At 40.8% G+C, this 13346-nt stretch overlaps 2 protein-coding genes across 3 annotated transcripts; one reads left to right on the top strand and one right to left on the bottom strand.

The window, feature by feature from the left end:
• Nucleotides 1–590: 590 nt before the first annotated feature.
• LOC117562039 (NLR family CARD domain-containing protein 3-like) lies at nucleotides 591–4932 on the bottom strand. Its single transcript, XM_034239808.1, has 7 exons — nucleotides 4608–4932; nucleotides 3908–3982; nucleotides 3774–3824; nucleotides 1856–3665; nucleotides 1514–1600; nucleotides 1081–1248; nucleotides 591–951 (listed from the first exon to the last, which is right to left on the bottom strand). The coding sequence occupies exons 1-7, from the start codon at nucleotides 4930–4932 to the stop codon at nucleotides 618–620; spliced, it is 2850 nt and encodes a 949-aa protein (XP_034095699.1). The 3' UTR covers nucleotides 591–617.
• Nucleotides 4933–6071: 1139 nt separating this feature from the next.
• On the top strand, nucleotides 6072–11481 carry LOC117562236 (sialoadhesin). Of its 2 annotated transcripts, none has more exons than XM_034240096.1 (8): nucleotides 6072–6150; nucleotides 7067–7471; nucleotides 7916–8227; nucleotides 8315–8578; nucleotides 9349–9621; nucleotides 9998–10100; nucleotides 10188–10353; nucleotides 10466–11481. In XM_034240096.1, exons 1-8 carry the CDS (start codon nucleotides 6108–6110, stop codon nucleotides 10616–10618), a joined length of 1719 nt encoding a protein of 572 aa, XP_034095987.1. In that variant the 5' UTR covers nucleotides 6072–6107; the 3' UTR covers nucleotides 10619–11481. The 2 variants fall into 2 exon arrangements, with proteins under 2 accessions (XP_034095987.1, XP_034095996.1); XM_034240105.1 differs by having other exon boundaries at nucleotides 6100–6150; nucleotides 7070–7471.
• Nucleotides 11482–13346: the final 1865 nt, after the last annotated feature.

Here is a 13346-nt window from a genome sequence, read left to right as displayed (position 1 = left end):
TGTTACTGCTCCACCACCACTCCTGATCATGTATCATTGAAAATAAGATCTAAAAAAAATCAGGGAAATGGTAAGTGATTTTATGTAGGCCTATAGGCAGTATTTTAGTATAGTAGCCTAGTATACAATCTTGATTCTTACAGGATTTATTTTTCGCCGACTAATTTCGCCGACCTAATTTCCAACAGCGCTACTAAGCAATTAGTAGCCTAACCTAAACCCAACACAAGATGGCACCGTGTTCATTTGTTGTAACTGAGCAGGAGAAGGTTTATTTCTTGCTGAAGCAGATGACAGTGTTTCTCTTCTTCCCTCTGTGGTAGCTGTAACCCCTCAAAGTAACATCTGTTGACTTCACTTTTCAAGGGATTCCAAATAATATTTTAATTAAAGAAGCTGTATACAAGTGTGATTTAATACATAAATATAAAACATGTAAAGAAAACGGGAGACATGTTGTGATGGTTGAGTCAAGCAGATAAAAAGATAATAAGTATGTCAATTGAGTTAAAGAAGGCTCAAAGCCGAACATTAGGCTAAGTCTTACTGTTAGTTGACTCATGGTGGATGCCTTGAAAACAGCTGCTGCTTAGATGGAGACCTTTTACAAACACTTGCTACATAACATGTCTTCCTCCGGTCAGATTTGTAGAAGACTCCAGCAAATCTAAAATATTTTTCTTGAGCTCCTTGGCTTTCTCTGCGTTCTCTCCTGTCTCCACCTGCTCTTCTGCCACCTGGAGCCCTCTCAGCACAGACTGCAGGGCGTCTGCATTCTTCACTGAATCCATCTGATCTCTGTCTTCCCGGATCTCCTCCACCCAGTCCAGGTATGCCTGAAGTAATCCCAGGTCATCCACAAAGTTTGCAATAATCCGGAGTCCAGGTCGACATTTCTCCAGCTCCCTCAGCCTCGCCCTCCCCACCTCTCCGATGTCATTCCCAACAATGCTGATGGAGGAGAAAATAAGCAGGTAAGAGTTTACTTTGTATTACCTTTCAAAGCATAGACTCACACTATAGGGCAGTGTTTCCATGCATTATAACAATGAAACCGCGGAGCAGAGGTTTCAATCTTACGTCAGTGTCTTCAGAGCCTTGTTTTTGCTGAGGCAGTGGACAATGTTTTCTGTTCCTCGTTCTGTGATGCCGGTGATGTCTAGATAAAGTTCCTCCACAGTGGTGTTGTGCTCAAGAGCGTTCCACAGCTCCAAAACCCCGTCTGGTCCCAGGTTATTGCCACACATACTGTGGACATGCAGAGGAATTGTGTTGCAATTAAATACCTAAAGTGTAGTGTTTCATATCAAGGGCTTTGTGCCAGGGCCAGGCTATCTGCAGCAAACATCTTATTCAGTCCCTCAAAAACAAAGGCCTTAGAATGTGTGTGAATCTTGAAATACAATCTGCTGAAGACAGTTAGCTAGAGTTGTTTATATTATTTTGTAATTCGTTATAACCTTATTCAAAGTTTTATTATGATAGCTCTAAAATATACTCCGTAATGACTTACAAGAGCTTCTTCACTTGGCACTCATTCGACTTCAGAACTGCAGATTCCAAAATAGCAGCTTGCCTATCCAGGCAGTTGTATCTCAAACTGAAAAATATAGAAAAAAACAAGTTAACATTGATTTTGGCATACCATTCCTCTCTTAAAGAAGAGTGGAGCTGACCTTAATCACAGGATGCATTATATATAAATGAAGAGGATGTACACCTAGGTTGGCAGTCACTCCACACAGAAAAGCATTGGCCAGCCAGGAAATTCAAACTCAGACTTGTTTTTATTGTCGAGTAGTAATATTGTAATGTATCATCTATCTGAAAGGTTAATGTAGAGTCAGTTACTCACTAGAGAGATTCACAGCGATGTAGGATTGGCCATAGTCTTTTGAGGCCTCTGTTTCCAATGTTGGAGTAGCCCAAGTTGAGCTCTTGGAGTTTGTGTGGAGAGAACTGCAGCACGTAATGCATGGCTGCACAGTCCACTACACTCAGCTTCATTTTAAACAGGTACAGTTTCTTAATCTCTGGTGCTACCAGGCTGGTGGCTTCCTTCATGTGGAACTCCATCAGGCAGTGGAGAAGATTTAGGGATGCCTGGTTCTTTAGCTCCCCGTGCTTAAATTGCTCTTGGAACCACAAACCCAGCCTGGTGGGGATACCATCCCCTTGCTCCATTGGGGAAACTTCAAGGCCATCCAACTGACCTGCCAGCCGAGCTCGGAGCATCCCGAAGAAGAAGCGTGTGAACATCTGGAGACTCTCCAGCTGGTCCATGTTGATGTCTGTGTTTCTCAGGGGTGCAGCTGTGGAGGATGGAGGGCGTAGCCCGAAGCACCATAAGTCAAGAGCTTGGATTATGTCCTCCTGGCTGAAGAGGTTGACGGCACAGTAGAGTGAAGCCAGATGTTCTTGAACAGTCAAGTGAAAGAAAGAAAACATCTCCACTGTTTCCTCTTCGACAGGCTGGAGGATTTGACAGAGAAAGGTGCTCTGAAGATCGCCAGGTGTAACATCATACTTCTCCAAATCTGCTCTGCTGAACATGATCTTCTTCTGAAGAAGGTTTTCATAGGCCAGTTTTCCTAACTTTGTCAGTTGTTGCTTTGCTAGGGAGAGAACCTCAGATCTTGAGGTGCTTCTCTCTGCACTACCCCTTAGTGCATGGTGCTTGATTGCTGTAAACAGGTAGCAGAAGTAAACCTCGCTGACCGTTCTGGGCGGGTTTAGATCCAGAGATTTTGAGTCACCCGCATCTGGATTTTCTGAAGAGAAGAACTCAGCCATCGCGGTACAGATGATGTAGCAATAAAGAGGAATGAAGGACAGCACGAAAAGGCTGTCATTGTTCAAGATATAATCATAGACCTTTTCAGCAACTTTTCCGTCTTTGTAGAACTTGGTGGTATATTCTTTTACCTGGTCCTCCTCGAAGCCCAGCACCACACTACATCTTTGGAAGAAACGCTTGGGTGCCTCAGTAGACGGTCTTGTTGTGAGAATGACTGATGCCTCTGGGAGAAGGCTTCCCTTGATTAAAGCCACCATCAGCTCAGACACTGGCACCTTTGAGCGAAAGTCAATGTTTTTGTCAGGACTGTTCCAGTCCAAGGTGAATTTGAACTCATCTAATCCATCCAAGATGAAGAGCAAAGAGCTTGGTGAAGTGAAGAGATCAGGTAGTGCTTCCTTTAGGTACCGGAACCGTTCTCCAAGCAGCTCAAATAAGCTCAGTGGAGCTTCAATCAGATTGAGCTCTCTGAAGCGTAGGTCAAAAATGCAGGTGAATTCACGCATGTTCTTCCCGATCGCCCACTCATAGACGAGTCTCTGTACTGCTACGCTCTTTCCGATTCCAGCAATACCCTTCACTTTAACCCTTTTAGGGGGCCGTCCTGATGTCCCTTGGGGGTCCAATAAATGGCATGGTTGTATACGCTGGCAAGCCTGATGAACATAGATGCGAGCCCGTCTGCTCGCTAGGTCAAAGTACTCATGTTTGCTGCTGTCTACACAGTCATCATCTTCTGTCACGAAAAGGTCAGTGTAGCGGATCTCGATGTGAGAAGCTGAGTTTGAAGCCACTCCCTCTCCCTCTGAGTAACACTTCAACTGCTCTGTGCGTTTCAGCAGGGTTGTTTTATGGGCAGAAATAGGAACTGCAATGGAAGACAGAAAGATTAAATTCATTGCCAACAAACTTCAATTATTATTTATATATATGATAAATACTTTTGACTTATTTTCAATGCCCTAAGATTACATACCTCGGAGGTTGGCCAGCTTTAAACTCCTGCTAGGTCTCAGTTGTTCTTTTGCTGCACATAAAGATCATTTCACTTAAATGCTTTTTCAAATAACAGACAACTACAAAGAAAGTTGTAGAAATGATATATTATACCTTTTGCTTCAGTAGTCAGGGTAAATCCTTTGCTCTTTCCTTTGAACAGTTTAGCAAAACCTTTAGGCTTCTTTTCTGTGGATTAAACAGGATGCATGTGCTAACATATTTGATATGTATGATATTGCACAGTGTAATTTCAAGATGGTTTGAATATCATGCATTTATTTATAATGTCAGATTCACAGGAGAAGGTGTTGCCTGAGCATTTTTTAAATACAAATGATCTTATATGAAAGACATTTGGAGTCTACAGACATGCTACCAACTCAGGCTGTAAGTGCTTTGAGACAAATACTACAATGCTTACAAAGGAAATGCCAACTTGCTTTTGTTTAGCATGGGATATGTTGGTTATAAATTGTTGAGATATTTACAAGTCTGGATAAAAGTGATATGCTGACTGGCAAGCATTGCCATTCTTAAAGCCACAATGGTATCAAAATGGCATAACATTGAACTTATGATAGCTGAGTTACATTCTTTTTGTGCATGTACACCCTCCTTAATTTCCAAAGTCAGCAGAAATCACTTGGCAAGACATCACCGATTATTGTAATGTGTTAATAATCTTCTCAACCTCTGCATGGTACTCAGGCAGTAAAACCTTATTGTCTTTAGTTCCAGTTAGTCACTTTTCTTCTCACTTTAAATGCACCTTAAATAAACAATCCTCTGCAGTATATTAAAACAACCTCACCTTCAACTTTCAAAGGTTCAGGCGCTGGCTTACTGACACCTTCCCTGCAGTGTCTCTCCACCCAGAGCTGGAGATCTCTGCAGTAATAGTCCTGCACCTCCCGTAGCACCTGCAGGAACTTTTGGCTGCTCTCCTCAGTGGCACACACCATCTCCATGGCCTGGGCCACAGCATTGGATGGTGACCTCTCCAGCAGGGACAGGTAGTGAGCAGGAGAAAGCACCTCAGCATCACGCAGCCAACGCAGCAAGGGAGCAGGGTGATCCAGAGTCAAGCTCAGCAGCAAGTCCCTCTGAGACCGGAGCAGGTGCTGAGCTGAGTTCATGGCTTTGGAATATACTGTCAGGAGGAATACAATAAATACATGGTCAATACACAATATATACATTAAGATAAATATGTCTTACTTATCATTTACACTCAGTAAACTATTATAACTCAATATGGAAAATACATTACCATGCTTATTCATTTGAAATTCTTACCTTAACGTCACCTTTCCTCTCGTCTATTTGTGCCATTGCACTTTTGTGTTGGCAGTGCTGATAGTGTTCTGCCTTAAGGTGCAGGGAGGGGGAGTGCATTGACTTACTGCAGGCAGCAATTCAAAGCATAATTCAAAGAGTCCATAGTTCAAAGTGTTCATTCTTTGTCCCTGCCTCTGATTCATCGCCTATGTTTGATCTTGCAGAAACATGCCAATCAAGTGACTTGGTATTATTGCCATTATGAAGCAAAAATATCAAACTATTATGCATTTCAAATGAAATAAAACGTACTATACAGTAAGTATACTGTGTGTATATTATATAGCAGTATTATATTTGTATGTATTTGTGTGTAAATTAACAGATTGACCAGCAGTCTAAACAGTATCTGCTCAAATACAAAATGTTTATCTTGACACTTTTTACTTTTCCCTCCGTCTTCTCACACAACTGCTCTGACCTACTTATAATGACGGATCTTTATTGTTGACAGAACGGATACAAATCAGTGTCAGGCAGAAAAGTTAATCATTCATTTGTTTTGTTCAACTTTCTATGGAGTTTTACCACTATCACTTTTCTAACACTGTTCGAGGTTTGGTTGGGACAGTGTGCGTAGACAGAGGGAATCAGAAATGAACACATTTGGTGTTTGGAGTCTTTGAGGAAATGGCCAGCAGCATGAGAGTGACTCACCCTTTGTCATGTGTTGTCTCATAGATACTTGCTGAGGTCTTTCTTTCCGAACCATTCCTCATCACTTGAAAAGTATTTGAATATGTTTACATGTTAAAATAAACGTGGGCAAGTTGTTAACCTACCACTGCTAAATTCAAAATGATCCTCCGTGGTCTGTTATAAATCTATGTGTTACGCATAGCTGATATAAAAGATATTGGAAGAGTAAGAGGATGTATTAAAGTGAAGTCAGGAGCACGATGTAACACTTCCCCCTCTTTGCTCCTTTGTTCATCCTTTCCTCTGTCTGTGCTGGCAGAGCAGGGTTGCAGTCATGCACGTTGACACTATCTTCCTTCTGTGTCCTCTCATTTTTGGTGAGTAATTCATATTTAAATTAACTAGCTTCAGATATCTGTATACATTGCAAAGTTATTCTTTATCAAGACATGTTATCCTAAATAAATTATCCCAATATCTCTTTTATTACCATAATTATTACTGTAGAGATGGAGATATTGGTATTTTTTGTCTCCTGCAGAACATACTGTAGTCAATTAATCCTGTTTCTTTAATAATTACAAGCTCATTTATTATCTTCATATAAACTGGCAACACTTTTTAATTGTTAATTTCTGTTTTCAATATATGTACATGCCCTTATTTAATAGTGTTTTACTTTTTGTCTATCTTCACTTTTGCTGTAACAATGTGCATTTCCCCTATGTAAGACGAATAAAGGTATTCTGAGGCAATCAAATTCTGATTATTATCTGTTAATAAAAGTTTAATAATATATGCAAATAATCCCTAAACCAATAAGGATAAATTCACAATATCAATGTACAAAACAGTTTAATAGTAGATTTTCCAGAGCAAAAACTGCTGCTGTGTTGGGGATAAGGGTTCTTCCCGTTTCTAAAAATACATCTGTTGCAAAACGGTCCTGGGTCATGTTATGCAGACAGTGCAGCTAAATACATCAGCTTTAACCTTTGATTGTCTACAAATGTGTTCAGTATTATTAGCTTTATTTAAGATATAAAGGCTTGGAACACTAATGCTTTAATTGGCCATGTTCCCTGCAAATGGTCTCTTGCTTAATTATGCTCAAAGTTTAAACAAACATGAACACATCATACATGAACAGTTATGAGGCAACTAATGGCAGGATGGCTTGATATAAACCTGCTGTCTACTGTGATTTGAACCTGATCCTACTGTAGACCTTGGCCTAGTAACATGTGATCCTGTGTATGGATATTGATAATTATTTCCAGTTCTTTATCCCAGCAGCAGCAGCCTTGTGGAGGAGGGTCCATGCTGTGTCCCCTGTGCCCTCAGTCCCTGCACATGTCCAAGCACTGGTAGGCTCCTGTGTGGTGGTCCCCTGCTCTTTCACCCCTCAAACTCCTTACCCTCTCAGGGGGAGGAAGAGGGTGGACGTTCGGATTAGGTTCAGAGGTGGTAGACATATCTTTCCACTCCGCAGCACAGCTTTTAACAGCGAGGACAGAGATCAAGTGAGTCGGGATTTCCAAGGCCGGGCGTCTCTCTTTGGGCGAATTGCAGATGGAGACTGCTCAGTGAAGATCGAAAGGATCAGCCAGGACAACTCCCGGGAGTTTGAGATGGCTCTGAAGAGAGGGGACGAGTTACTTTGGGGGAAGCCACGGAGCTTCAGTCTGGATGTTGTGGGTGAGTGGGGGGGGTTGCTATATTCTCTCTTTCTTCTCTCATAAAACAAGTTGTTGCTTTGGAACTTTGACAACAAGATAATGTAGGCTTTTCAAAGCTTCAGAATGTGGAAAGATAAAAGCGTAGAGTAGAAATACGATATAAAGTTAAAAACAATTACCTGAGATAAATGTAATAAAAAAAAAAAATAGCCAAACAAATAAATACAAATAGATATCTAAAATGAGCAGTATAGAACAAAGTTATTTTCTACAAGGAAACAAAATAATTTGGAATCATCCACCCTAAATACACAACCACTTTTGGGATGATTGATTGAATAGCTTTGTAATGGACATTTAGACCAATAATCCAAAATACTCGTCTGTGCTCTTTTAGAACTTTTGTTTTCATGACACAGTATAGTAAAAGTAAAGTGTTGATGGAGTTATTCCTCAATGACAGACACCCCTGAGGTTCCTGTCATCAGCGGCATGTTGTCAGCCACAGAGGGGCAGCTGGTCACGCTGAACTGCTCCGTCAGATACTCCTGTCCCTCCAGACCCCCGACCCTTCGCTGGAGCTGGGAGAGAGGAGACTGGCCCAACGGCACTGAGCCCGCGGGGGTGCAGACGCTCCACCCCGAGCCCCACAGGCCGATGTTACTCTCCACTCTGTCCTTCACTGCGTCACACAAGGTGAAACCCAGGCTGAGATGTGAAGCCAGCTACCCAGGAGCCAAAGCATTATCCACGTCAAAGGATCTGCATGTGACCTGTAAGGATGGCTTTGACTACTATCTTTGTGTTTCCTGGCTTATTTGACACTGACACATTTTCTTTCTTTTTTTTAAATTGTCTTTAGTTTCACCCAAAGATGTAGTAATTCAGATCCAGACCTTGGTGGTGCAGGAGGGGGGCAGCGCCTTGTTGGTCTGCTCGTGTAAAGCCGACCCTCCGGTGTCAGTGTACCGCTGGTCCTACAGTCAGCACGGCCGCACGGTGCACCTCCACCATCGCACACACACAATCCGGGTGTTCAACGTGACCCGGGACATGAGGGTCCGCTGCTTAGTTCAAAACCAGATTGGTCGAGGAGAGTCCAAGCCCACGCCGCTGAACATACAATGTAATACTTTCTTCTAATTTCTTGTACCCCTCCCTCTGATGGTCATACACACATTTGGAATATTTTACAACAAGCCTCACCTACATGTGTTGGATTTTTGCTGCTGACAGAGTAACATAAGCAACATAACACAAGTTTCACCGCCCTTTTGTGTTGATAGTTTGAAATCCTGTGGGGGTCAGGGTTTTTTTCTGTTGCACACCCTACAGTGATGTAAAAGTGTGCAGATCACAACCTGGAGTACACTTTAACATCACTGATTTAACAAACATGATTTTTTGTTGGCTTTGTTTCCATTTTTCTTTAAAGAGTTCTAAGGGTTTTTAAGAAAACTTTTCATGGTTCCCTTTTTTTATTGGAATGTAGCCAAATGCCACTATGTAAATGTTAACGTCACTTAAATGTCTGTATGGTTAATACGAAGCTACTACCAACAGTCAAGGACTCGAGGAAGTTATGTGCATAAACATTGTACAATGGTAAATCATTGTTTTTACACTGTGGTATGTTTCCAGATTAAACAAACAACATATAACATCTAAATTAGTGAGCTTTAAAAGTGTATAGAGGTAATTTCATTTAATTTGGACCGAGCCAGGCAAGCTGTTTCTCTGTTTCCAGTGTTTGTACTCAACTAAGCTAGCAGCTTACTGGCTCTGCAATAAAGCCAATAAGCGTATTTTCAAAAAATGTGTTATCCTTTATAGTTAAAAAAGAAGAAGAGATTAAAAAGTTCAGCGAAGTTGAAATGTGCTCTTTCTATCCTACAGATAAACCAGTGATCCTCCGGCTCTCCTCCACCTGTGTTGTGGAGTATTTGGAGGTGCTGTGTCACTGTTCAGTCGACTCCAAACCCAAACCGGCCATCACCTGGAGCGTGAATGGTACTGTTCCCCCTCGTGATTACAACGGGTCTGTAACATCTGAGCCCGGTGCGCTTACAGCCACTCTGAGGGGCCACATGGACAAACCTCTGACTGTCATCTGCTTTGCTTTCAACGCACTGGGAAATGACTCCCTGTTGTTGCTGCAGGGAGAAGAAGGTGTGTTAAAAGTGTTTAACTCTAACAAAGTCTCGAGCTCTGCCTCTTGTTTATTCACTCTGATATAGGGATGGAACTGAGACATCTGTGCAACATGCCTGCAGCTTGGAAACATAAGATCATTTGCTGAAGAATGCTGCAAAGATAACCTTGAGCTGTATTTTTTACAGCTTTTCAGTTGTGGCAGTTTAATATGTATATCTTTTTTACGTAAAAAAATGCTAGCTCTTATAATGGAATATCTAAGTGAAGCTGTTACATTAAGCTCGAGGGTCAAGCAGTATTTCTGAAATGCCAAGAGTTGAACTATAATCCATGTAGTTAACCACCTGAGTTTCACATCTGATCCCTCGCTGCTTGTTTTGTCTTAAAACAGAGACAACCTTTTTGATGTGGTTGGTGATACCTGCTGTGTCCATCTGCCTGGTCTTATTCCTTCTGTCTCTTTCTTTCTACTGCTGCCGAAAGAGATCTGAAAAGTATGTGAAGCAAATCAGCCCTAAAGAATGTTCCTCTAAAATGTTCTCACTTGTTTATTGTGAGTATTCATGTGCTGCTCCTTTCAGACATGTTCTGAAAAGACTCCCAGCTGTGTACCCTGAAGGAATGGGGATTTATCAGGATCAGATGCCCCTCTACATTAACTGCACGGAAGTGACTCATATCTACACCAACGGCAGCTACCAACTTGTATACCAAAACTGCACACCTAATTTTGTCCATACGAAGCAGGTAGGTACCGTCCTTTTCAACAGAAGGCATTGCATTAAAAGAAAACATTAAATCTACAAATTATATATTTCCTATATTTGACAGATTAGCAACATTTGTGCTTTTTTTTCAGATCCATCCGATAGGCAGGAGAGGTGGGGAGAGAAGACGAAGAGGAGAGGGCGGAGGCATCGAAAGACGAGAAGATTTAGAAGTCAGAGGCACAAGAGAGGTGCAGAGTAATGTGGCCGATGCAGAGACGGCCATTTACTTGGAGATCATTTAAACTCACTGTGGATAAGTCGCAGGATCAACCTGATACATTGAACTCATTACACTTCATATTTTTTCTTACACTGATGGTAATGCATTGTTCATGTATATTTCAGTTATTGTAAATATCGTACACCCATACATACATTTTTTGATATCTTCAATATTAGTCTCTCATAATGTCCAAATCGAACAAATGAAGTGTTTTCAGTCTTTGTCTGTAACCTGCGTCTGTGCTTTTTTTTTTATAAACGAAGACAAGTTTTTTTTTTAAATCACAAGCCCTCATATTTGATTTGGTCTTACCGTTCTACTGCTCCAATTATTCACAACAATTGCCGCATGTCTAACAGAAAGTGTTCCTCAGGCGATATTTCGGAGTTCCTCTAGGGAGAAAGACCGCAGCTCAACCTGTAATGCAATTTGCAACATTTATTACATAAATGAGAAAGTGTTTCCCAGTGCTCATGAGAGAATATGCCTCACCAAAAGCAAACATGTCATTACAGGAAAAGCCCAGGAGTAATTTACAACAAGAATAATGGCTCTGTTCTATTAAGTTTCTCAGTAGGGGTTGCCAGTGTGAAGAAAGCTCTACAGCAGCGGTTCCCAACCTTTTTCAACTCAGGGCCCAGTTAAGAATAAAAAAAAATGTTGCGGCCCACATTCAACCATAAACAATACGGAGGCTAAATAAAGTTGTGATTGGTCAATTCAGAACATGTGACACGTTGTAAATCCAGTAGAACAGACCACTGTCAACTCAAGGACTGTGATGACCGTTGCTAAGGAGCATAGATAAACACTAGATGACTCACCCGCGCTGCTGGCCAATGGAGACCGACGTTGCCACATGGCGGCCATCTTGGCTGCTTCTCAGGTCGATTAAATGGATTCCTTGCGTCCCTCACTTGCGTAGTTTCCCTGCCTTTAGTCCCTCCCACAAGGGAAGCATGGAGAGACGCAAGGAAAGCGTCAGGTGAAGCGACGTTTGTGATGACGCCGCACAGCTGTTCGTCTGACAGCAGCCAGCTCTGTCCCCGTTATTTTCACAAACACCCCCGCCTCTGTTAGTACACATTTACTGACACAAACATTTGTATAATCTGTTGTAGACCCAAATACATTAAATAAAATAAGAACTCATTCTCAAAAAAGATAAACGCCAAAATGTATAAACGAAAAAAGCGATCATGAAAATGTTTCCAATAAATGAATAAAATGATTTTTGACCACTTTGTTGTTCAGATATATCACATATTTGTAACTAAATGATACATTAATTTAAACAAAACACAGTATAGACTGAGGAGTGACAAATCAACTTCCGATGATACCGAGGACCGACGAGCGAGGAAATGAAAATAATCGACCCGAGATGCAGCCCTTGCCACAGGCAGCTCGCTCATTCATAACATTATGTCTATAGTGAACTATTGAAATAACCGTAGATTGCTCAATTTTCAACCAGTTTGGTTTGTTATAAACATCAAAGATGTAGTTATGATACTGCATACTTATAATTATAATCATGAACTTTTTTTTTTCAACATGTGTTGTTGTCTCCTGTGTATCATAGCCATGCTAATAACATTTATAATAAACCAAACCGTTTGTAAATCAGTCAATATTTCAGCGAGTTAAGAGTATTTTTGTGCAGATCACTCACCTTACAACAGCTGTAGCAGTAGTTGTTGACTGTGGCACGATGGCCACTGGTGAGCTACGCTGGCGACTCCCCCTTGAGCCATCTAGTGTTTATATATATCTATGCTAAGGAGGATCAAGAAAGAGAAAGGAAAAGAGGTTCAAATAAAAATAAAAACGTAATAATGAAAATGTTTCCACACAAATCATAATGTTTTGCAAATTATTTGGCGCATATATTGAATTTACATTTACACCCTTTAATATTGTATTTGGGCTTTTAGATGAAGACCACACACAGTTAATAAATACAACTATTCTGGCTAAAATACATATTTTTAAAAGTCAATCAAGGAGTAATCTTAATTTAAGGTGTTTGAAGAGTAGATTCAAAATACAATTTCTTTAAAAAAAAATGATTGCCACAAAAATCAAAGGGTGGCTCAACACGCCATGAAATGGGAAATAATTAGCTCTAACGAAGAGTGGGATTAAAGAAACAATAAATATGCTTGCCATGTTGTTTTTTTGGTGGTATTTGGTTGTCAACCTATTTCTGTTTGTGAAATGTTGAAGTGGTATCTTTATTTCTTCTGTTTTTGTTTTGTTGTTGTCTGAGAGATGGGATTTCCATTCCTATATGTTATTGTTATGTCCATGTTTGTGTCTTAAGCATGTAAAAAAAAAAAAAAAAATTGAAATTAAATGTGTTTAATTATTTGCAATGCCTTCGCGGACCACTAGGGGGCCGCGGCCCACAGGTTGGGAACCGCTGCTCTACAGGACATGATACAGTAAAAGCTAAATGGAAAGGAGCCTTTTTTACGAGCAACCATTTATCACATCGTTCACACACAATGGTAAGCATTTGTTGTTAGAACAGTCATACAAAAATACATGATCAATACATAAACTGTTGTAGTTTAACGTTCACATCTAACTTACATATAGGATTTCACTCTTTATAGATTTCTAAATGCTCTGTTGTCAAGGGTTGTTTCCATAGTTAGATTCTCTGTTTTTCCATCATGTTGGCGTAAAAAGGCTTCCATACTTTACTTACATGAGAGGAGATGAAAAAGTGTGTTACTTAC

The sequence above is a fragment of the Gymnodraco acuticeps genome, unplaced genomic scaffold (assembly GCF_902827175.1).
Source record: "Gymnodraco acuticeps unplaced genomic scaffold, fGymAcu1.1, whole genome shotgun sequence".
Classification (NCBI taxonomy): domain Eukaryota; kingdom Metazoa; phylum Chordata; class Actinopteri; order Perciformes; family Bathydraconidae; genus Gymnodraco; species Gymnodraco acuticeps.
Note: the sequence above shows the minus strand (reverse complement) of the source record. Positions and strands in the feature narration are given on the sequence as shown.

Bases quoted from the DNA above. Each gene is read 5' to 3' on its own strand.
- LOC117562039 (XM_034239808.1), bottom strand. From the start codon at position 4,932: ATGAACTCAGCTCAGCACCTGCTCCGGTCTCAGAGGGACTTGCTGCTG. The intron at 3,983-4,607 runs GTGAGGTTGTTT...TTTAATCCACAG, and splicing joins TGAACCTTTGAAAGTTGAAG to AAAAGAAGCCTAAAGGTTTT. The intron at 1,601-1,855 runs GTGAGTAACTGA...TATATTTTTCAG, and splicing joins CATCGCTGTGAATCTCTCTA to TTTGAGATACAACTGCCTGG.
- LOC117562236 (XM_034240096.1), top strand. From the start codon at position 6,108: ATGCACGTTGACACTATCTTCCTTCTGTGTCCTCTCATTTTTG. The intron at 8,579-9,348 runs GTAATACTTTCT...TCTATCCTACAG, and splicing joins CACGCCGCTGAACATACAAT to ATAAACCAGTGATCCTCCGG. The intron at 10,354-10,465 runs GTAGGTACCGTC...CTTTTTTTTCAG, and splicing joins ATTTTGTCCATACGAAGCAG to ATCCATCCGATAGGCAGGAG.